Source organism: Engystomops pustulosus, chromosome 2, assembly GCF_040894005.1.
Source record: "Engystomops pustulosus chromosome 2, aEngPut4.maternal, whole genome shotgun sequence".
Lineage (NCBI taxonomy): Eukaryota > Metazoa > Chordata > Amphibia > Anura > Leptodactylidae > Engystomops > Engystomops pustulosus.
In genome coordinates this window covers 139,820,144-139,842,895 of record NC_092412.1, presented here as the reverse complement: position 1 = coordinate 139,842,895, position 22,752 = coordinate 139,820,144, and the positions used below count along the sequence as shown (strand labels likewise).

The 22,752-nt window shown below is 37.8% G+C and overlaps 1 protein-coding gene across 1 annotated transcript; it reads left to right on the top strand.

Moving 5' to 3' along the window:
* The first annotated feature begins 1,104 nt into the window (after window positions 1–1,104).
* Window positions 1,105–22,124, top strand: LOC140118602 (gap junction beta-3 protein-like). Its single transcript, XM_072136722.1, has 4 exons — window positions 1,105–1,262; window positions 15,129–21,590; window positions 21,655–21,715; window positions 21,766–22,124. Exon 2 carries the CDS (start codon window positions 15,143–15,145, stop codon window positions 15,947–15,949), a length of 807 nt encoding a protein of 268 aa, XP_071992823.1. The 5' UTR covers window positions 1,105–1,262; window positions 15,129–15,142; the 3' UTR covers window positions 15,950–21,590; window positions 21,655–21,715; window positions 21,766–22,124.
* Window positions 22,125–22,752: the final 628 nt, after the last annotated feature.

Below are 22,752 nucleotides of genomic sequence, written 5' to 3'. Positions count from 1 at the left end.
GCTCCTCCAGGCTGCTTCTGTGGTAGTGACACAGGAAGCGCTAGCAAGTGCTTCCTGTGTCACAGCAGCGCCGCACAGGAGGTCCTGCATGGTGCTGTAAGAAATGGTACTTGCATCTGAATGATGCAAATACTATTGTTAGTAGTAGAGAAGCAGCCTCGATTAAAGGCCCATGCTATAGTGACAGGAGTCGGGGCCCACCGGGGGATTCACCGGCCCCCCGGCGGGCCAGACCGACCCTGCATACAGCATACCGCCATATAGTATATAATACATACAGCATACCGCCAAATAGTATAATATATATATATATACAAAGCTCACCACCATATAGTATATTTTACATGGTGGCACGCTGAGTGTATCTTGTATTGTATGGCGGCACACTGTATGTATTATATGGTGGCATGCTGTATGTATTATATGATATAAGGCGGCACGCTGTTTGTATTTTATGGTATATGGCAGCACACTGTATGTATTTTATTATATATGGTGGCACACTGTATGTATTTTATGGTATATGACGGCACACTGGATATATTATATATTACATGGAGGACGCCGGATGCATTTTATGATATATGGCGGCACATATTAAACCAATATGATTGGGTCTGGTTCTGACACTCCGTTGATATATTACATATATGGAGGGGGGGCGTCTTTCTATAGCTCACCTTAGGCAGCAGAAAGTCTAGGTTCACCCCTGATAATTAGGGTTATATGTTCTGCTGTCCTACAGCAGTTTTGCATAAAGAACAAAAAAAAATACTCTATAGCATATAACTCCAACCAAAAGATGAGCCAATTAAAGGACAAAATCTGCTTTCCACTTTTTTTTCAACAAAGTGTATAAGATTTGTATTTGTATTTGTGTGTATGAAAGTGAATCCTTGAGGAAGGAAAGAAATTGGATTACACATTCTTAATTTAGTCAAATGTCTTTTTTAAAAAGAATAAATTGTTGGTGGATAAAAATTATTTAAAACATATCTCAGTCATCCCATGTAACATTTACATATTTCTCTACAGGGTCCTGCGTGGTTTCAACAAAATAAATAAAGTTTTTCTAGAAGACTACGTAAATTGCAGGTTTTCTACTTTCCCTCTGAACCAATCACCTGCTTTAAGTCTTTACACGATACAACCTGTAAGGTATTTCCTTGGCCACACCTTGTAAGGATCTGAAGGAGTCACGGACTGTGCAACGCTATTAGATACAAGTCTATTACGACCCTTCTCTTACCTCTGCCATACAGGTAGGACTCCAGCAATTCATTTGTGAAGTTAAGGGGATATCTGGTCTTAATATTTGAGATCACACATGAGACTTTTCTATCTTGTACAGGTGTTACATCTGCCATACTACTCTAGTTGTTTTCAATTCCTATAAGTATTACTGTGTATACATTGTAGAGTAATTCTGGACTAGCTAATACTATATAATTCACAATAGTCCTCTATTTACTGCTACACAATGTAGAAGTAAACAATGACTGCAATATGAAGGATTCACAAAGTGAATAGAAACATTGAAAACCATGAGAGTGATTTGAGAATGAGATGTCTATGTACTTTGTATTGCACAAAGGAATTTGACCTAGCAGTGATTTTGCATTTATATCTTTAGATAACCTCCCTATAGTACACAATTCTCAATACAGCACTCGATAATAATATAAAGATGTATGAACTACACATTAATACAGATTACAATTGGTTCATGCATTTGCTATTATGAAGTTTGTTAAATGAACGTTCTAACAAAATATTAATACAGTATGTATATTTTTGTATTATTTCTGTTTGATATATGACAACATGGTTTATTGTTGTATTATAAGCAATTTAATACAATTAACCAGTATAATAATAATGTTGGAAATCAAACAATCCAGTGACTAGTATCTAGTTGCTTGTCTTGAGCTCAGAGGGATCATTGAGGGTATTTTCTGCCTATGTACTTATAGCATTAATAAAGTAACTGCTAAGCGTTTTCAACTCATTGACTAGGACAAAATAAACAGCACAGAAAGGCATTTCTCTTAAAATATATATATAAATATTTACTATATATACATATATGTATATATATATATATATATATATGACCATTCATTTTATTTGCTAACAAGCTGCATATTGGGACAATGTTTCATAAATGTATATACTTAATATATTACTAAATAAATATATGTAATTATACTTATATATTTTAATACATAAACATGTGTCTTAAGTCACTGTAAATTGTAAAGCAAACTTTATTATTGGCAGGTTCTCCTTATACTGCATGTATATTTTTTTTGTATTTCAGTTAAGCTTACATATTTAGGTTTATTTATTCTACAGGATGCCAACGTTTCAGTAGCGTCCGTCTTTGAAGGAGCAGGGCGTATAGAATGGGAAAAGTGAGGTTAATGAGAAAGCATTACAGTAGTTTATGGAAGCTGGAGGCAGTCACTAGAAGAACCACCCTGATATGATTAAATATTATCTACTCTTCTACCTGTGGGCAAAACAGTAATATGTGTATACTGTGATATGCAGGTAATGTAATACAGTTAAACATACAGTAAAAAAAGAAAAGGCCCAGTACATAACACTCCATCTTAATTTCAATATTTATTACAGCAAAAATTATGCTGGCTGTTGTACTATTTTTGACATCATAAACAACGAAAGGCAATTGGATGGAAACAGATGGTAAAAGGAAGGTCTTTCATTTACAATCAGTTCGAGGTGCCCAATATTCGAATCCATTTGTCTAACATTTTTAATAAATAGGATAAACAGTTTGTTACACAACACATGTCATGTCAGACAGTCCCACAAAAATCATCAACCAACATTTGTCTCATATCTACGGGGGCCCTCAGTTTAGAAAAAATGTAGAGCATCATTCCAAAGAAATGGATAGAGTTATAATTTATGGGGGAGATTTATCACAAGTCTCTTAGAGCAGAACTTTTCTAGTTGCCCATGGCAACCAATCAGAGCTCTGCTTTCATTTTCCCACAGCTGTTTATAGAAAATATAGCTGAGCTCTCATTGGTTTCCATGGGCAACTAGAATAGTTTTACCTTGATGATAAATCTCCCTCATAGTGTTGGAGCAGTAGACTAACCTTACTATAATAAATGTGCTTTAAAGGCCACCAATCTCGCTTTTCAAGATGCTTTAAAAATTCCTTTGAAAGAGGACCTGTCAACCCTCCTGGCATAATGTAGGCATATATACTTATATCTGCACTGTAGCATGCATCTGTTCCTCCTAGAAATATATGGACAAACAAATTGACATGTAGTCTTGCAAGTTGAGGGTAAGCACCAAATCAATACTTCCCGTACAGACTGTTTACAAACACATACCCTTTACCACAGAAAATAATAAAACACACAGTTTTCCAAGAAAAGATGCTCCAGAATTGGGTGAGTGGGGAGAAAAGAATGGTAGTAGGTCTTCTTCACCTTTAGGGCCATCTTTGAAGATCTTTAAACCCTTTAGGATGCAGGGTTTTTTTTGCTCATTTGTGGCTCTCCACCTTCTAATATCCATCACTTTTTAATTTTTACGTGTAAAGAGCTGCTTGAGGGCTTATTTTCTGCATAACAAATTTTACTTTGCAGTGAAAAATATTTAAAATGTGGTGAAATTGGAAAAAAACACATTTGCGTCAGTTTCTCGTGGGCTCAGTTTTTACGACTTTAACTCTTCGCCCCAAATAACACCTTTGCTTTATTCTTTGGTTCGGTACGATTGCGGTGATGCCAAATTTATACAGGTTTCCTTGTATTTTAATACATTTTTTTTGCTAAATGCGCTGATGTTTTCATTGCTACCATTTTGATGGCTATGCAATATTTTGATCACTTTTTATTACATTTTTTATGTGATTTAAAATTGTGTCAAAGTCAAGTTTCGGACATTTTGGGCTATTTTACGCTATGTGCCTCACCGCCGGCAATAACCAGTTTTATATTTTGATAGATCTGGCATTTTGAGACGCGGCGATACCTAACGTGTTTGTTCTTTTTACTATTTAGTACATTTTGTTATTATTTTTTAAATAATAGATGGTCTGATCGTTCCTGCCATAAACTGCATATAAGGCATTTTTACACAGTATACTTTAAAATGAGCCAGTGGCTGATTGTAATGAATGTGCAGAAACCAGACAGCCTTGGGTCTGACAAAGACTCGGGCTGCCATGACAACCGATCGCTCGGTTGATGTTCAGGGGAGCGACTATGTGCCGCCATCATTTAAACTCCGACGACGGCATTGGCAGGGTTGATACCCGTGATCAGTATTAGCGGTTGCAATATGCAGCAAACCCCACCTCTGTATGAAGAGGGCTCAGCCCGTGAGCCTTCTTCATAAAGCCTCTGCACCTCTACACCAAACATGTAGGAGTGTGAAGGGACTACAATGGTTGTTCAGCTGGAAAATATTTGATAAGGGTCCCACAATGGTATAATAAAGGCAATACTGCATGTATTCCGGTGTGCAAGTATATAGTGAATTGAAGAGATAATTGAGTAACTGTGCACAGTACAGATCACCAGGCAGGCAGAAATGCTGCAGATTAAAAAAATCTGCACCAAAAAATCAGTGCAGAAATATTCCTTCATCTGCAGCTACCTTTGAAGTAACTGATTATCTGAGTGGTACAGGCAAGAATCCACATCATTGCCATCAAAAGAACCAAATTTTAGGGAACAAATGATGATTTTTTTCTGTCCGTAGGACATTACAGATATTAAAAATGTGCAAATACACTCACCGGCCACTTTATTAGGTACACCTGTCCAACTTCTCGTTAACACTTAATTTCTGATCAGCCAAGCACATGGCGGTGACATGGTCAAGAAAATCTCCTGCAGTTCAAACCGAGCATCAGTATGGGGAAGAAAGGTGATTTGAGTGCCTTGGCATGGTTGTGGCATGGTTGTTGGTGCCAGAAGGGCTGGTCTGAGTATTTCAGAAACTGCTGATCTACTGGGATTTGCACGCACAACCATTTCTAGGGTTTACAGAGAAAGAAAAAGAAAAAACATCCAGTGAGCGGCAGTTCTGTGGGCGGAAATGCCTTGTTGATGCCAGAGGTCAGAGGAGAATGAGCAGACTGGTTCGAGCTGATAGAAAGGCAACAGTGACTCAAATCGACACCCGTTACAACCAAGGTAGGCAGAAGAGCATCTCTGAATGCACAGTACGTCGAACTTTGAGGCAGATGGGCTACAGCAGCAGAAGACCACACCGGGTGCCACTCCTTTCAGCTAAGAACAGGAAACGGAGGCTACAATTTGCACAAGCTCATCGAAATTGGACAGTAGAAGATTGGAAAAACGTTGCCTGGCCTGATGAGTCTCAATTTCTGCTGTGACATTCGGATGGTAGGGTCAGAATTTGGCGTCAACAACATGAAAGCATGGATCCATCCTGCCTTGTATCAACGTTTCTTGTTGGTGGTGTCATGGTGTGGGGAATATTTTCTTGGCACTCTTTGGGCCCCTTGGTACCAATTGAGCATCGTTGCAACGCCACAGCCTACCTGAGTATTGTTGCTGACCATGTCCATCCCTTTATGACCACAATGTACCCAACATCTGATGGCTACTTTCAGTAGGATAATGCGCCATGTCTTAAAGCTGGAATCATCTCAGACAGGTTTCTTGAACATGACAATGAGTTCACTGTACTCAAATGGCCTCCATAGTCACCAGATCTCAATCCAATAGAGCATCTTTGGGATGTGGTGGAACGGGAGATTCGCATCATGGATGTGCAGCCGACAAATCTGCGGCAATTGTGTGATGCTATCATGTCAATATGGACCAAAATCTCTGAGGAATGCTTCCAGCACCTTGTTGAATCTATGCCACGAAGAATTGAGGCAGTTCTGAAGGCAAAAGGGGGTCCAACCCGTTACTAGCATGGTGTACCTAATAAAGTGGCCGGTGAGTGTATGTTTTCCATGATGGGGTAAGGAAAACATTTCCACCTAGTGACATGGCCCCCTTAAGGTCAAGCGTAACTTTTTCAGAAAGTCTACATACCAGTATATCTATTCCATAGGGAACAAACTGTTTACCGCACTGTTTCAATACATGTGCATCTGGTCATTACAGAGTAGGGAACTGATTTAGTGAGAGAGAGGTTAGCGAATAGAAAGTAGGTGGGGAAAGTAAGTGCTGTTCTTAACCCCTTAAGGACGCAGCCATTTTACAGCTTAAGGCTCAGCCCGATTTTTTGGATTCTGACCTGCGTCGCTTTATATGGTTATAACTTTTGAACACTGTTACTTATCAAAACGATTCTGAGATTGTTTTTTCCCCACATGTTGTACTTCATTTTAGTGGTAAATTTTGGCTGATAAGTTTTGCGTTTATTTACAAAAAAAAAGAAAATATGATAAATTTTTTGAAAAATTTGCCATTTTCGAAATTCAAAATCATTGCGTTTTCAGGCAGATAGATTTACCACCCAAATAACTTGCAGAATAACATTTCCCATTTGTCTACTTTACATTTTCATAATTTCTGAAATGTTTGGATAATTTATTTTGACGTCACGCGGCCTACAAATAGAATATCGCTTTTCCGGATTTTCAGAATTGACTATTTTGGGGATAAATACAGTTTTGAATGAAATTTTACATATTTAGCATCAAAACCCCCTATATAATCTACCCATTTTCAAATCTGCACCCCTCAAGCTATCAGAAACAGCTTTTACGAAGATTGTTAACCCCTTGAGATCTTCATAGTAATTGAATCAAAATGGAGGTGAAATTTAGAATGGTCATACTGTTCCCTTATACGTTCATTTAGCCCTAAAATTTACACATTTCCAAAATATAAAAAGAGAAAACCCACCATACAATTTGTTCTGCAATTTCTCCTGAGTGCAGCGACCCCCCACATGTGGCTGTGACTTGTTTTATGGGCGCACAGCAAGGCGCAGAAGGGAAGGAGGGCGCTGCAGCTGCCAGGATTTTAGTTTCCTCATTGGCCCCTTTTGAAGGCTATAAAATTTTCGCTTTTTCGTTATTGGGGCCATGTGACGGCATTTTTTTTGCGGGATGAGATGCTTTTTCCATTGTTACCATTTTGGGGTTGGTATCACCTATTGTTGAAAATTTAGGAACTTTTTTTGAGGGCAGGAGTAGAAAAGCATCAATTCTGTACTGGATTTTTGACTTTTTTTTTTTTTGGTGTTCACCGTATAGACTAATAATCCTGTTATCTTTATTCTATGGGTCGATACGATTACGGGGATACCAGACATGAATATATTTTCTTACGTTTTACTAAATTTGTCAAACAAAACCCTAATGTGGGGAAAAATCTATAATTTTTGTATTGCCATCTTCCAAGTGGCATAACTTTGTTACGTTTTTGGCTACGGAGCTGGTTGATGGCTTGTTTTTTGCGGGACATGTTGTACTTTGCACCAGTATCATGTCTGAGTACATATGGTTTTTTGGTCGCATTTTATAGCATTTTTTGTGGGATTGAAAAGGTAAAAATCATAATTTTTGGAGGGTTTATAACATTTTTTTTTTACGGCGTTTATCGTGGGGGTTCAATAATGATTTACTTTTATTCTACGGGTTGTTACGGACGCGGTGATACTATATATGTGGGGTTTGTGTTATGATTTAGACTTTTTTTTTGAGTTATATGTCTCTTTATATGTTTTGGGGGTTTGGGGCATTTTTAGTGATTTATGACTTTATTTTTTTATTGAATAACTTTTTTTTTTACTTTTTCACTTTTATACCATGGTACATGAAGAAGCAATCTTCTGATTGCTTCTTCATGATAATATTCTGCAATACTGATGTATTGCAGAGTATTATCAGTGTCAGCCTATGCACTTGCATAGGCTGGCACTTTGCCAGTAAGATGACGTCACAGACGCCATCTTACTGGCAATTCTTGCTAGTAACTCTGGGGACCAGATCGGACCCCAGAGTTACTATAGCAACGATCGGCGCCCCCCGAAAACGGTTCGGGGGGGCCGATCGTGGGGGAAAGACCCCCCAGATACTTGTTAGATGCCGCGGTCGCGCTGACCGCGGCATCTAAAGGGTTAAGCACCCGCGATCGGAGACAACTCCGATCGCGGGTGTTACACTGGGGTGCCGGCTATTAGTTACAGCCGGCACCCCGTGTTTCCCGATGCCGGTTCGGCTCTGATCCAGAGCCGAACCGGCATAAGCGCCGTGGCGGATATATCCGCCACTGAGCGCTAAGTCACTGCGCTCCGTGGCGGATATATCCGCCGCGGAGCGTGAAGGGGTTAAGGAGACTTTGTCATTAAAGGCCACCTCTCCAAGCAATACAGACATTGATTCTCCACTGGAGGAATCTGTGAAATATGCCAATGAACTCATTTTGGCATTTTTTCACATTACTGATTTCTCACTGAACCTTTTTGGCTAAGGATACATACAGATTGTTTTTATTTTCCCAGCTTGAGTGATTTTTCACTGATGCCTTACTGAACCATTCTTTTTAATGTGCTGTTTTACACTTAAAGGGACAGGTTTCACTAAAGACAAGTTGCAGAGGTCCATCACACCTGCATTCCAAATACGCCTTTCTGCCTTCTCTAAACATTTGCATTAGAATAAAAATGTGTGTGATAGAATTCCTGACAGAATCCACAGTTTAGTCCCAGGGATTGGCTTTGGTTGGCTTTGGTGTGCCTCTCTCTCCTCAGCTCTCAGCCCCCACCTTTGTGCTTCTGTATAGCTCTTCCCTCCTCCACTGATGTCAGCTCACCAGGCTATGAGTTCTGTTCCTGTGAGTGAAGAAGCAGGAGTGAGGAGCTGTACAGGAGCACAAAAGGTGGGGGCTGAGAGGAATGAGTGCACAGCAGAGACAAGTCACATGTTGTTTATTTAAAATGCATCCAAACCAAAGCCAACCTCTGGGACTACACAGAGGATTCTGCCAGGGTGCAAGCTAAGTTATAACACACAATTATGTTGTAATGCAAATTTTTAGAGAAAGCTGAAGGGCATAGTTGCAATGCAGCTGTAATGGGCTTCTGCATCCTGTCTTTAGTGAAAATGAGGTCCCTACAGGTTCTCTTTAAGTTCTGTTTGTGTTCACTGACAACATTGGATCAGTGAAAAAAAACTGTGCAAAAGCGTGAAAAAGCCCATTCAAGGAAATCTACCACTAATATAAACTCAAGCTAAACTATGCTTAACATACTCACCTAATGTTCTCTTCATCTTGATCCTGGCGGTGGTTTTCTTCAAACCTGACACGTCCAGATCAACTGAAAAAATAACTTGGGACACAATGTCCGGTGCTCTTGGGCTTCTAATTTTTCATGCCTCCTGCGTGATGCCACCTTCATCTCCAACATGGGAGAGAGAGTCATCTATCACGCAAGAGGCGTGAAGTGCCAGGAGGCGTGAATACTTAGCAGCCCAGTGTGCCGGACATCATTTGCTTTTTAATAAGTCTTTGTTCAGGCTATACCAGTGTGTCAAGATTAAAGACCATGGCCGGGATCAAGATGAAGAAAATGTTAAGTGAGTATGTTAAGCTTTTATTTAGTATATTAGTGGTAGAATTCCTTTAAAAAGAATGGTTCACTAAGGCGTCAGTGAAAAATCACTGAAACCAGGAAGAGGAAACAAATATGTATGTGTCCATAGGCCAAAATCTGTTCAGTGAAAAATCAATGATGTGAAAACAACACCAATGTGAAACTACCCTTACAAGGTAGCTAAGAGGCAATGTTTTCTTAATCCCATCCTGGAAACCGTTTTTCCAGAATCTCCCAGTGGAGAATCAATGGCTGTTACTCGCCACATGGCTTCACAGGTGGACTCTAAGTTTTATTAAGAGTGTTTTTATTTCCCAGATATATTAAAAATGCATACAGAATCCGATAGAAGAAAAATCTGTTGGTTTAAAGCAAATGTTACATTATGTTTTCCACAATAGCCTTATAAAGACTGTATGAACTGCATACAAGATGAAAACAATGAACAAAAAAGTCATGAAAATTGGAATCAGTAGATGACAGAAGTCATTATGCTGGTTTTTTTTTTTTTACTATACGGTTCCATTGTCTCTTGTAATAGTCATAAACAGAATAAACACAACGAGGCTGCTCTGAGAGAGAAGTCTTGTATTGTGTCTGTTTCAGGGCGTGAGAAAAAAAATGCCTCAATAAAGGGTGTTGCCCATACAAGAAAGCATCCATTTCAAGCTGAGTGATCAGGTAAACTTCTATTGTTGAGACACCTACTCCCTTATCCTATTTCACCTATTTTATGTCATCATATCCACTCATTATACAAAGCCAAATGGCTCATACCTGGACAAAGAGGTTAACTACACACCTCAGGCACCTGACTATTTCTAATACAAATGTCCCCTATGTCACTTTTTCCATACTTTTCTCTTCATTTCTCCCCTTGACAATGCAGAAAATTCGTTTTTGTACAAACCGGCTCAACAAGTTCCATGAATGAAACGTTACACCCAGATGTTTGTCTGCTGCATATTTTTTTTACTTCTCAGTGAACAAACATTTAACCACTCCGCTCTTTGCCAATGGTTACCTGAGTAAAGGAATAGCAATGTAACCTTTGTGTCATCATGCAGAAATGCAGGGAACTTCTCTGGTCATGAACTGCTCTAGAGAGCCGGAAGACTTACACACGTGGAACATACAGGATAAGAGTGTGCAGATAGTCAGTTGTGCAATGGCCATTTCTTTCCGTGCAGTGTATGTGACATGGATATGAAAATATCAACTGTTAATACAACTTCTACTAGTAAGAAAAAAGTATCCTATTGGCATCCTCTTTTGGGAATACAGTGGGAGTCAAGAGTAAACATTATTGAGTTGCACATTGTTAAATCATTTAAAATGTTTGTAACGGAAATAAAACATCATAAGTGGCAGCTGGTACTTAAAGCATTTTACCAGTATATTCTGTGACATTTTTTATTTTTGTTTCTATGTGGGTTCTGGCTGGATTCCCCAGACCAACCACAGAGCAGAGGTATAAATCATGATCACAGTTTGGCAGGGACTACAGGCTTAGCTTGTATGATATAGTACAGTATAAATAGGGTGCCTGTTAAGTTACATTGCCTATTGATTACTCATTGTATATGTAATTGGAAAGAAAACCTACTAAATTGATATAATCGTTTGACGTGTGACAAATTGTGGATTGCTTTGTGTCACATTCTAGCTTTCAAAAACATAAGTAAATCTGCCCAAATATTTGTAAATTCAAGTATTAGAAACTAGCTATTTAAACACCTGCAATCTACATTTAATCTGATAAAAAGATCCTACAGTGCAGTGCCTACCACCCAAGATTCCCAGAAACCAAATCCACTGACTGGATACAAAACACTAACAGACTGCATAGTATATTTACTCTTCTCATATGAACTGCCAGTACTCAGGAAAATCCATTCATTGACAAAGCAAATACTGTTATCAGGCATATTACTGATATTAAAATGGTTAGCTTTTTATGTGCTTATTTAAACTGGGTGTGATGTTCCCTTCTATATGTATATAATTGTAGATAAGCAACAATGTACTTTAATACAGCAACAGAAATAGTAAGTCGATGAGGCAGATGTATTATCGTATATGCACCAAAAAAGGGTCGGGAACTCGTGTTTTTTGGCACAAACCTGTTGCAGGTCATTTATAAAGTGTTTGCGCCAGAAAGAACAGATGTTTCCGACTATACCGACTTGTCCATCTTTTTTGGTGCAAGTGGGCATGGCCTATATTTTCTACATCAGACTACATTTATGTGGAGTTTTTTAGGTGCAACTTTTGGTGCAGAACAGACCAGGAAAAAAGTGGTCTGAAATCAAAAGAAAAAGAAAAAAAGGCTCAGTCCATGTAAGATTTTGGCGCCCATCTCATTTGTGTCACCATTTTTATGTCGCCCGACTGATTAGTTCCATCTGCGCATTAATTACTTACAGCCGTGCACTACTTTATGCTTTCCATAGACGCAATTAATATATCCCCCCCCCCCCATTCAGTGCTGTGCTTTGTATTTATCAGTGTAGAATCTTTTTTACCATAGAAAAACTCAATGGCGGTCATTTACTAAGGGCCCGATTTGCGTTTTCCCGAAGTGTTAGCCGAATATTTCCGATTTGCGCCGATTGTACCTGAATTGCCCCGGGATTTTGGCGCACGCAATCGGATTGTGGCGCATTAGCGCCGGCATGCACGCGACAGAAATCGAGGGGTGTGGCCGACGTATTCGGAAAAACCGCTGCATTTAAAAACTGAAAATGTGTCGCTTGGAAAGCGCTTACCTTCACCTGGTCCAGCTCGTTGTATTCCGTTCAGATGATTTTCAGCGCAGCAGCGCCACCTGGTGGACGGCGGAGGAACTACCTTCATAAATCCCGTCCGGACCCGAATCCTGTGCAGAGAACGCGCCCACTGGATCGCGAATGGGCCGGGTAAGTAAATCTGCCCCAATGAGTCAATATAATGCAGTACATTCAGTACTTCATTGTGATATAGAGAACATATACTAGCAAAAACACAACTGGCACAATTAAATCATAAATCATGTAGTAATGGAGTCCATACCACAACAAACATGAACAAAACACAACCAGAGGATCAGTTTGTAAAAGGCCCAAAAAAAATCAAAGAATCAGAAAAACGTGTAAAAATCCTGATATTTTACTATTGAGCATGCTCAAAAATAAACACACACTTTGTGTGTTTTTTAGCATTTTTTTTACTGTTTTATAGTATGCTCAATAATAAAAATTCAGGGTTTTTACATGTTTTTCTGATTCTTTTTTTTTCGGCCATTTACACACCAATCTTTTGGTTTTGTTTTGTTCCCAGAGAATGTATAGAACTTCACAACAAGTTAATTTTTTTAATTAAGCCTTTCACTTCCACTTACTTAGTACCTGATATTTGTATATTTTGGCTTCCACACATATTGAATAAGGCCTCACCCCAACACGTGATCTCATGCCTTCATTTTAGAATTTGAGATCATGTGCATATCTAATTTGTCACATGCAGTGACTAAATAACCAGAGACAATACAAAAACCCAGATGCCAGTAAGTCTAGGTTACTAGAACAGAACAATTATTTATGATATACTTATTAGAGGTCAAAGGATCAATTACTAATAGACAGAGATAATGATCAGTAGACATAGATAGTTTAATTCATGGCTTTTCATATAGAGTGTTATTGTTCTAATTAACAAATATAAAAAAAGTTTTCCGTCCATACTTTTAAATACCATGAGATCTGTAGGGATAAGGCATAGAGATATTCAGCAGCTCAGCTTTCATTAAAGCGAATGGAGCCTCAGTAAACCTGCAAACAGGGTACCAACTATCACACCATTGTCAGTCTCATATTGATGACCTATTAATATCAATAGGTCAGTAATAGGTTTAGACCGGAAAAAAATCTTGAAGAAAAAGCTGTGCTGTGATTTGTTTCTATTGACTGTTTTTTCTAGACAGATTTGTAAATCTCCCCCCAGAGTATTTTTGACCATATTATGGTCAAAAATATATGCAAAAAAACCCTGCAGCCAGAGGTTATGTTTTTGGAGCATATTTTCTTAGATTGTGGATTTTTAGATTTATGTTCTAGGTTTGGTAAATGTTTAGGCCTTTCCTAAGGCCCTTTTCTATAAAGTAAAAAAGCTTCTGGAAAATCATAGGACAAAACAATTTAACCCATTAACACACTATGATGTTCATGTACATCATAATGTCATTAGGGGTGTATAAAGAGGGCTCACAGGATAAACCCTCTCCATACAAGGAAGGTGTCTGTATTATAGAGCTTTGACTGATTGCGACACAGTAGTGGTGCATGGACCAGGATTGTTACTTAGCCAACTCAAATACAGTCTGTCAGAGTCAAGAGAAAAGCTGCAGGGCCCCTTATTACATGGACAGAGTCTACTTCTGACATTTTCCATTGTATAGTTCAGGAAGCTGAATCAGTACAGGATATAAGTAAAGAAATCCAGCCTATTACATACTGATAACTTCTTCTATGGATAAGTCATCAGTATGAATAATGCACGAGGGGCCAGGCAACTCCTTCAATTAACAGAAAAAAATCACTATTGACAATAGAAGAAATAATTCTCAGATGTCGGTCTACATTGTGTGAATTCTACTTTCAACGTGCATTAAAACTGAAACTTAATCACTACAGTGTTTCAGACCTTTGTGACTTTCTGCCACAAAGACTATAATTATAACTACCCTCAGATATAATTAACATTTGAACATATAGGTTTATATATAGATATAATATGATCTGTAGCTTGGTATTCCTGTTGACTGAATTGGTAATGTACCAGGAATAAAAACCATCTTAAGAATGCTATGAAAGTATAGACGGGTTGGTATAACATGTGACTTGATGAAAACATGAGACACAAATTAGATTATATGTATACTTATAATATTGTATCATACACAGCGTTAAAAACTATAACAATGGAAAATAACAATAAAAACTGATGCCATGGCTCTGAACTGATAACCTCAATCAGTACAACTAAGTTAACGGGAAACTAATTGACCAGTTGTGTCATCAGTTTCTCTGAGACATTTTTTGTACTAGACTAGAGGGCCATATATTAAAAGGTGCCAGATGTATAGAAAGATTTAATAACCTGAATGCTAAGTGTCCAAGGACATGGTTAAATGTGGTTAAGATACATCAATGCATACAAATATGTTGCTGCAAAGATCCCAGACAGTTAAAAAATTGTAGCAGATTTATTCCTCAGCATAAGTTCCTTTGATAAATATGGTGCAAATTTAAGTCAGATTTTTCAACAGATTTAAAATTTAAATTGTCACAAAAATTGTCTAAATCTCACTCCAGTAAAGGGGTTACATAAAAAATTGAATTACATCTAAGATCAGAAGTGCACAAAATAAACAAAATATCCTCTGAATTTTACAGTTATTAAATCTGTTGCAATATATTGTATGACCATGGTTTGCAAATGTTTCATAATAAACAAATAAGTATAAATTCTGAATATTGTTGGAAATTAATCCAATATTTTTGTCTCTTTAGGCAGCTAGTTCAAAATGGACTGGAAAACATTTCAGGGTCTCCTGAGTGGTGTTAACAAATATTCCACAGCTTTTGGAAGAATCTGGCTGTCAGTGGTATTTGTATTTCGAGTTCTCGTCTATGTGGTTGCAGCGGAGAAAGTATGGGGAGATGAACAAAAAGATTTTGATTGCAACACACGACAACCAGGTTGCACCAATGTTTGCTATGACCACTATTTCCCAATCTCTCATATTCGACTTTGGGCTTTACAGCTCATATTTGTGACTTGCCCATCCCTTTTAGTCATTATGCATGTGGCCTACAGAGAAGACAGAGAGAAAAAGAACAGGTTAAAAAATGGAGATGACTGCCATAAATTGTATGAAAACACAGGCAAGAAACATGGTGGTTTGTGGTGGACCTATCTTTTTAGCCTTTTCTTCAAAACTGGTATAGAAATCACATTCTTGTACATCCTTCATACAATGTGGGATAGCTTCGACCTACCAAGACTTGTCAAGTGTACTAATGTGGAACCCTGCCCTAATATTGTGGATTGCTATATTGCGCGACCAACTGAGAAGAAAGTTTTTACCTATTTTATGGTAGCAGCCTCAGCCATCTGCATTATCCTAAGTATTTGTGAGATATTCTACCTCATTACAAAGAGAGTTGTCAGTCATGTTACCAAGTATAAGAGAACCAATAAACATTCAGTTACCTACAGCAAGGCATCAACCTGCCAGTGCCATATTCATTTAGAGGCCACAGAGAAGAGACCAATGAACAAAACAGTGGAATCTCTAAGAGCATCTGCACCCAATCTAACCTCTTTGTGAAAAGTTCATATTACGGTATTTTAAATATGTACTGAACCGGGTCAACCAGGTCTTCAATCTGTACTACTTTCTATTATGGAAGCATTGATCTAAAATTTCTTGGAGGAGATACTGGGAGTCTTGACGTGACTTATGTCTACAGAAACCAACCTCCTTTAGAACTGCCAAAAACTATTTGTTACTTGTACTTAACATGGGACATTCTACTATGGAAATACCAGCAGGATATGGTAGGTTTAAATGGACCCAAGATAATGGAAGAACAATATAAATGAACAGTATTACTGTCTATTCCCTGAGTTAAGTACTTAACAAATCCTATGATATGCATTTCGTAGTTTACTTACAAAGTTGCTCAAGAGTGTATGCAGATTTTTAAATGAATGTATTATACTTACTGCCACAATGTTGATATAGAATGGACTGTTTGAATGTTCTACTTGGAGAAGAAAAAGAATATTACTCTATTGATACTTTCTTATTACTACCTGCTGATGCTGACATCCAGAACATATGCAAATAGGCTTTCCAGGATGGGATAAGGAAAACCATGCCTACTTTAGCTACCTTGTACAGCAGCTCCCTTGACATCAAGACCTTCAGAAAGCCTAATGACATCATGCGGGATTAAGACCAAACCAGTACATGTATATCTATTCCAGAAAGAACAGATTCCCAACTGTAGACAGCACTGTTTGGACCTGATTGGGTCTCGTCAGTACAGCGTGGGGAACTGGTTTGGCTTTTGACTAGTGTTGGGAAGAAAGAGTTCCCCTTACGGAGACTGCCAATTAAGGCCACCTTGTAGGTGTGTGGAGACTTGACGGTCCACTAGGGTATTCTGAGAAAATATGAAAATAGTCCTACATCCAGAACATGCATTCTTGTCTCCAGGGCTAAACTAGCCCTCTAGAAAGAATAGAGGATCCTTCAGGGAGCTAGTATATGAGAGGATATTTAAAGTAACAGATAACCTGCTGATTGGGTCTTTCACTTTTGGTTCTTTTGTACTAATGATATAATAAGCATTATATAAGAGCGAGGTTTACAAAATAATTAGAAAAGGACAATAGCTACTTCTATCTGGAGGATAAGTCCTCAGACTAGCTTACTCTTTTTGGCTTATAGTAAGTTGGCCGTTGTAGTTTCTTTAATCAACATATTAAAAAAACATTATAGTACATCTATCATGTCTCTACAAAAAATACTGTATAGAACATAAATTAATTTGTGTCTGTGATATATAATGTTTATATCCTACAGTTACTAAGCTAGCCAATAATGTTCAAGAAACTATATCAAATTTTATTACGTTTCATTACACTGAATGTAGCTAGGATAATGGTAGGAAAGGTAAGTTACTTATCGCTGCTTGTATTATTCATTTGTGTGACAAAATAGAGACATGCATACACAGGGTATCAAACTAATTGTAAAAAGTGACTGCACTTGAGGTAAAGACAGAAGGCTGGATGAAAGGCAAAAGTGGCAACTGACCATTGGCATCCATCACCCCTGCATACACAGGGCTGCATCTGCCATGAGGCAAGATGAAAATGTTCCTTGAGGCAGCAGATATCAGAAGCCTGATGGAGGCGGCAGAATGACAGCTTGGATGATTCAGGAGGCAGCCTGTGACCTGCTGTATCAGCCAGCAGAAGTTCATGCCGGCTGCCCTCTGCTTCCCCTGCACAGGTCATATATTATCTAATTAGGATCCTTTTAGCTATCAACCAATGAACTGGCTGTAGAAGGTCACGTGACCTTCTCCTGTTTGAAATGAAAGAGAAGAGCTTTGGTGGTAACTAGCCCTGTGTGATAGCAGGAGCCAGGGAGGGGCTTCTTTATACTCTACAGACCAGGCTACTAGAGGGATTTTGAGGACAAAAACTGCCACTTATTCTGTCCCTGTTCATACTCTGTTCAGAGCCATCCTCCCCCTCCATGTGAATGCAGGAGATTACTGCAGGTTGGGACAGAGAAGAAGGAGGAGCAGTGTATATGAGCATGTATTGGTGTATATGACTGTGAGTGTATATGAGCATGTATAGGTGTATATGACTGTGAGTGTATATGAGCATGTATTGGTGTATATGACTGTGAGTGTATATGAGCATGTATAGGTGTATATGACTGTGAGTGTATATGAGCATGTATTGGTGTATATGACTGTGAGTGTATATGAGCATGTTTTAGTGTACATGATTGAGTCTATATGAGAATGTATTGGTGTATATGTGACTGAGTGTATATGAGCATGTATTTGTGTACATGACTGAGTGTATATGAGCATGTATTGGTGTATATGACTGTGAGTTTATATGAGCATATACTGTATTGGTGTATATGACTGAGTGTGTATGAACATGTATTGGTGTATAAGACTGAGTGTATATGAGCATGTATTGGTGTATAAGACTGTGAGTGTATATGAGCATGTATTGGTGTATATGATTGTGAGTATATATGAGCATGTATTGGTGTATAAGACTGAGTGTATATGAGCATGTATTGGTGTATATGATTGTGAGTATATATGAGCATGTATTGGTGTATAAGACTGTGAGTGTATATGAGCATATACTGTATTGGTGTATATGACTGAGTGTATATGAGCATATATTGGTGTATATGTGACTGAGTGCATATGAGCATATACTGTATTTGTGTACCTGACTGAGTGTATATGAGCATGTATTTCTGTATATGACTGTTAGTGTATATTAACATGTATTTGTGTACATGACTGAGTGTATATGAGAATGTATTGGTGTATATGAGCATGTAAAAGGATAGGCAGTGCGTGTGCCACACTCCTAAGGTGCTGTTCAGACCATTCTTCTTTCTGCAGCAGTTCTGCTATGTAGCAGGGTAGCAGGGCCCCTATGCATTATATATATATATATATATATATATATATATATATATATATATATAATTTATGGTGCTCTAAGTCCCATCCCAAGGAGTGGACCAAAACTTGGCTAGTGTGAAGCCCTAAGGCTTGTTAGTGATGTTCTCAGGTTATAGAGGCTTTTTAACAATTTGTATATGACTGTGAGTGTATAGGAGCATGTATTGGTGTATATGACTGTGAGTGTATAGGAGCATGTATTGGTGTATATGACTGTGAGTGTATATGAGCATGTATTGGTGTATATGACTGAGTGTATATGAACATGTATAGGTGTATATGACTGTGAGTGTATATGAGCATGTATTGGTGTATATGACTGAGTGTATAGGAGCATTTATTGGTGTATAGGACTGAGTGTATAAGAGCATGTATTGGTGTATATGACTGTGAGTGTATATGAGCATGTATTGGTGTATGAGACTGTAAGTGTATATGAGCATATACTGTATTGGTGTATATGACTGTGAGAGTATATGAGCATGTTTTAGTGTACATGATTGAGTCTATATGAGAATGTATTGGTGTATATGTGACTGAGTGTATATGAGCATGTATTTGTGTACATGACTGAGTGTATATGAGCATGTATTGGTGTATATGACTGTGAGTTTATATGAGCATATACTGTATTGGTGTATATGACTGAGTGTGTATGAACATGTATTGGTGTATAAGACTGAGTGTATATGAGCATGTATTGGTGTATAAGACTGTGAGTGTATATGAGCATGTATTGGTGTATATGATTGTGAGTATATATGAGCATGTATTGGTGTATAAGACTGAGTGTATATGAGCATGTATTGGTGTATATGATTGTGAGTATATATGAGCATGTATTGGTGTATAAGACTGTGAGTGTATATGAGCATATACTGTATTGGTGTATATGACTGAGTGTATATGAGCATATATTGGTGTATATGTGACTGAGTGCATATGAGCATATACTGTATTTGTGTACCTGACTGAGTGTATATGAGCATGTATTTCTGTATATGACTGTTAGTGTATATTAACATGTATTTGTGTACATGACTGAGTGTATATGAGAATGTATTGGTGTATATGAGCATGTAAAAGGATAGGCAGTGCGTGTGCCACACTCCTAAGGTGCTGTTCAGACCATTCTTCTTTCTGCAGCAGTTCTGCTATGTAGCAGGGTAGCAGGGCCCCTATGTATATATATATATAATTTATGGTGCTCTAAGTCCCATCCCAAGGAGTGGACCAAAACTTGGCTAGTGTGAAGCCCTAAGGCTTGTTAGTGATGTTCTCAGGTTATAGAGGCTTTTTAATAATTTGTCTTCAAATTCACTAATATAGCAGGGGATCAGGCGGTAAGTTAGGGGGGCACCAACCAACAGCCAGACATATGTGTTTCAGCATCATAGTTTCTGTTGCACATCATGTAGTCTGCTTGTCCAGTCAGAAGCTGCTGCTTTGTGAGCTTATAACACCTAATGACAAACTACAGTTGCAAGATCTACTCTTTTGCAATACAATTTACATTTTTTCCATCTAGAGAAGCCAATAGGATCTAACAAAATCAATAGAATGAAAAAAGTGCTCTTCGCTATATATTAATAGTATTCTTTCATTATAATTAATAGTCAACTCATATTAGAAACAGTTTAATAAAAGTCAGGTCTATCAAGTTCAACCTATAACTTGTCACCCCGGGGACTGCACCATCCATAATCTATACTTAAGGGGAATCCGTCAGAAGAAATTTACTTATTAAACCACTACGCTGAAGTCAAGTTACTCCCTTCAATGTAATCATTGTCTTTTGCTTCCAGGGACATGCATTAACAGCTCCCCTGCTGGAGTGCATGATGTCAGTCACTGCAGAGGTGGCATCCTGTTGCATGTAGCGCTAAACTCTTTGTCCCTGTGACTTTACACAACCATTTTATATATACAACATTTTTTACCAATTCAAAGTTGATATTCTGTATGATACCATCACACTGGGTCATGAAGAAACTTGATCTGGAATGTGTAAAGCTGTTTGACTACACGCTGGTGGAGTTTTATTTGGCTGATTTCTGCTTACAGGTTCCCTTTCAACAAAACACTAACAATTGTAAAATGATCAGCACTTTAATGGAGTATAGTAAAGGTACTCAATGATTAGAAGATAGGAAGCAGCTGGTGATGGATGTATAGAACAATTGTCTGGTTATATTACATTCCGAAACTATTGTTTCTACTGCATTTGTATTTATTATTTATAAAACTATACATATTTTATTAAAGTTGCATTTTTATAAAAAAAAAAGTGATGTTGGCTTTTATTCAGCAGTTCTTTATGTGTAAGTTTATTCAAATATTGTTAATACACAGTAGACAAATATTGATAAAACAGAAACTTTACGCAAATTCCAAGAAATATTGGTACTACAACTATAGCATTTAATTCTAAAGAGTAATTTTCAGCGTGATAAATCAGTTAGCAGCCATTGTTGCTTCATAGTTTATGATTTTAAGGAAAGTCTCACCAATTTCATTTTTTAACGTGAGCAGATTTTTGTCCCCACAACCTAGTACATAGGTTGCATTATGGGTAAATCCATCCTGCTTATTAAATCATTTTTTATGTTCTGATTTTATATTTTAAATACTATATTTTTACATTATTTTCATACATTGTTATTGGGGACTGCCAGGCTCGTTCTACCAATTTGCAGAGGTGGCACCTCCAAGTTAACTGGCTTTTTGGTGCAATTTTTTCCTTCATGCTCCAGCAATTTTTTCCTTCATGCTCCAGCCTACTGTATGAAAGAATCAGTAGTATCTGCATTTTTTAAATGCGGAAATTATTGATTAAGAGAGTGCCGAAACAGGTATCTTTCTCTTAGCTTCCCAGAAGCATACTCACTGCGGGAGACAGAAGCAAGTGGACACCATGGGTGCATGGGAGAGGTAAGTGGTTTCAGCCCAACCCACTGTGATTAGAAAGCAACAGACATGACAACAACTAAGAGCGATAATACTAGAGAATTATGCAAAAAATATGTATGAAAAAAAATCTGTAATCTTTTGGTAACACATTACCAGGGGACCCTGTACCACCTGGTAAGAATTTTATAACTGGTTCCTTATAATTAGTCATTATGCCCACTTGTTGGGAGAGAGAAAAACACTTTCCCATTATGTAGAGGAAAAGGAATTCCCCAGATCAGATTCACATTCAAAAGGGGGAGTGAAAAAGCCATAACTTTTTTATTTTCCCAATTAAATATATGAGGGCTTGTGTTTTGCATTACAATTTTCTTCTCCTTTTCCACTCAGGGAAATTCAAATGTATCAGGACAGCATGTTTGTAATTGGACATCCTGAAGCATGTGATACGGCACATGCTTGTGACATCACTACAGGTCCTACAACCACTCCAACAATCTTCTTCTCAACTCTAGATGTTCTACACAGTTTCCCATGGTTACCAGAAAGCATTGCAAGTGGAGAGTAGCCTGGGGGGAAATGGTAAAGCCTCTGCTAGCTGCTAAACACCTGCACCATTGTGTGGACAGTCTTTAAATTTTACATTCATTCAGTGCTTTTCTAAAATCACATTTGTAAATTTATACTTATAGGGGATCATTTTTTGTGGGATAAGATGAAGTTTTATGGGACTTATTGGTTACATTGTATAAATACTTTAAAACATGTGCATGGACCATACAATACTAGTATTTATTTTATTTTACAGTTGCTGCTATTTATTTATTAACACTTTTGCAAAATAAAAACATTTTACCATAAGATATTTTTATTTTTTGGATGTATGATGTGTGTAATTTTTTTATTTTTAACTTTTTTCACTAATGGCCTGTTCTTTTCAGTCCAACTACAAAACTACACCTTTCCACTAATAGCTGTT

Excerpts from the sequence above, each read along its gene's own strand:
- LOC140118602 (XM_072136722.1), top strand. The coding sequence starts at position 15,143 with ATGGACTGGAAAACATTTCAGGGTCTCCTGAGTGGTGTTAACAAATAT.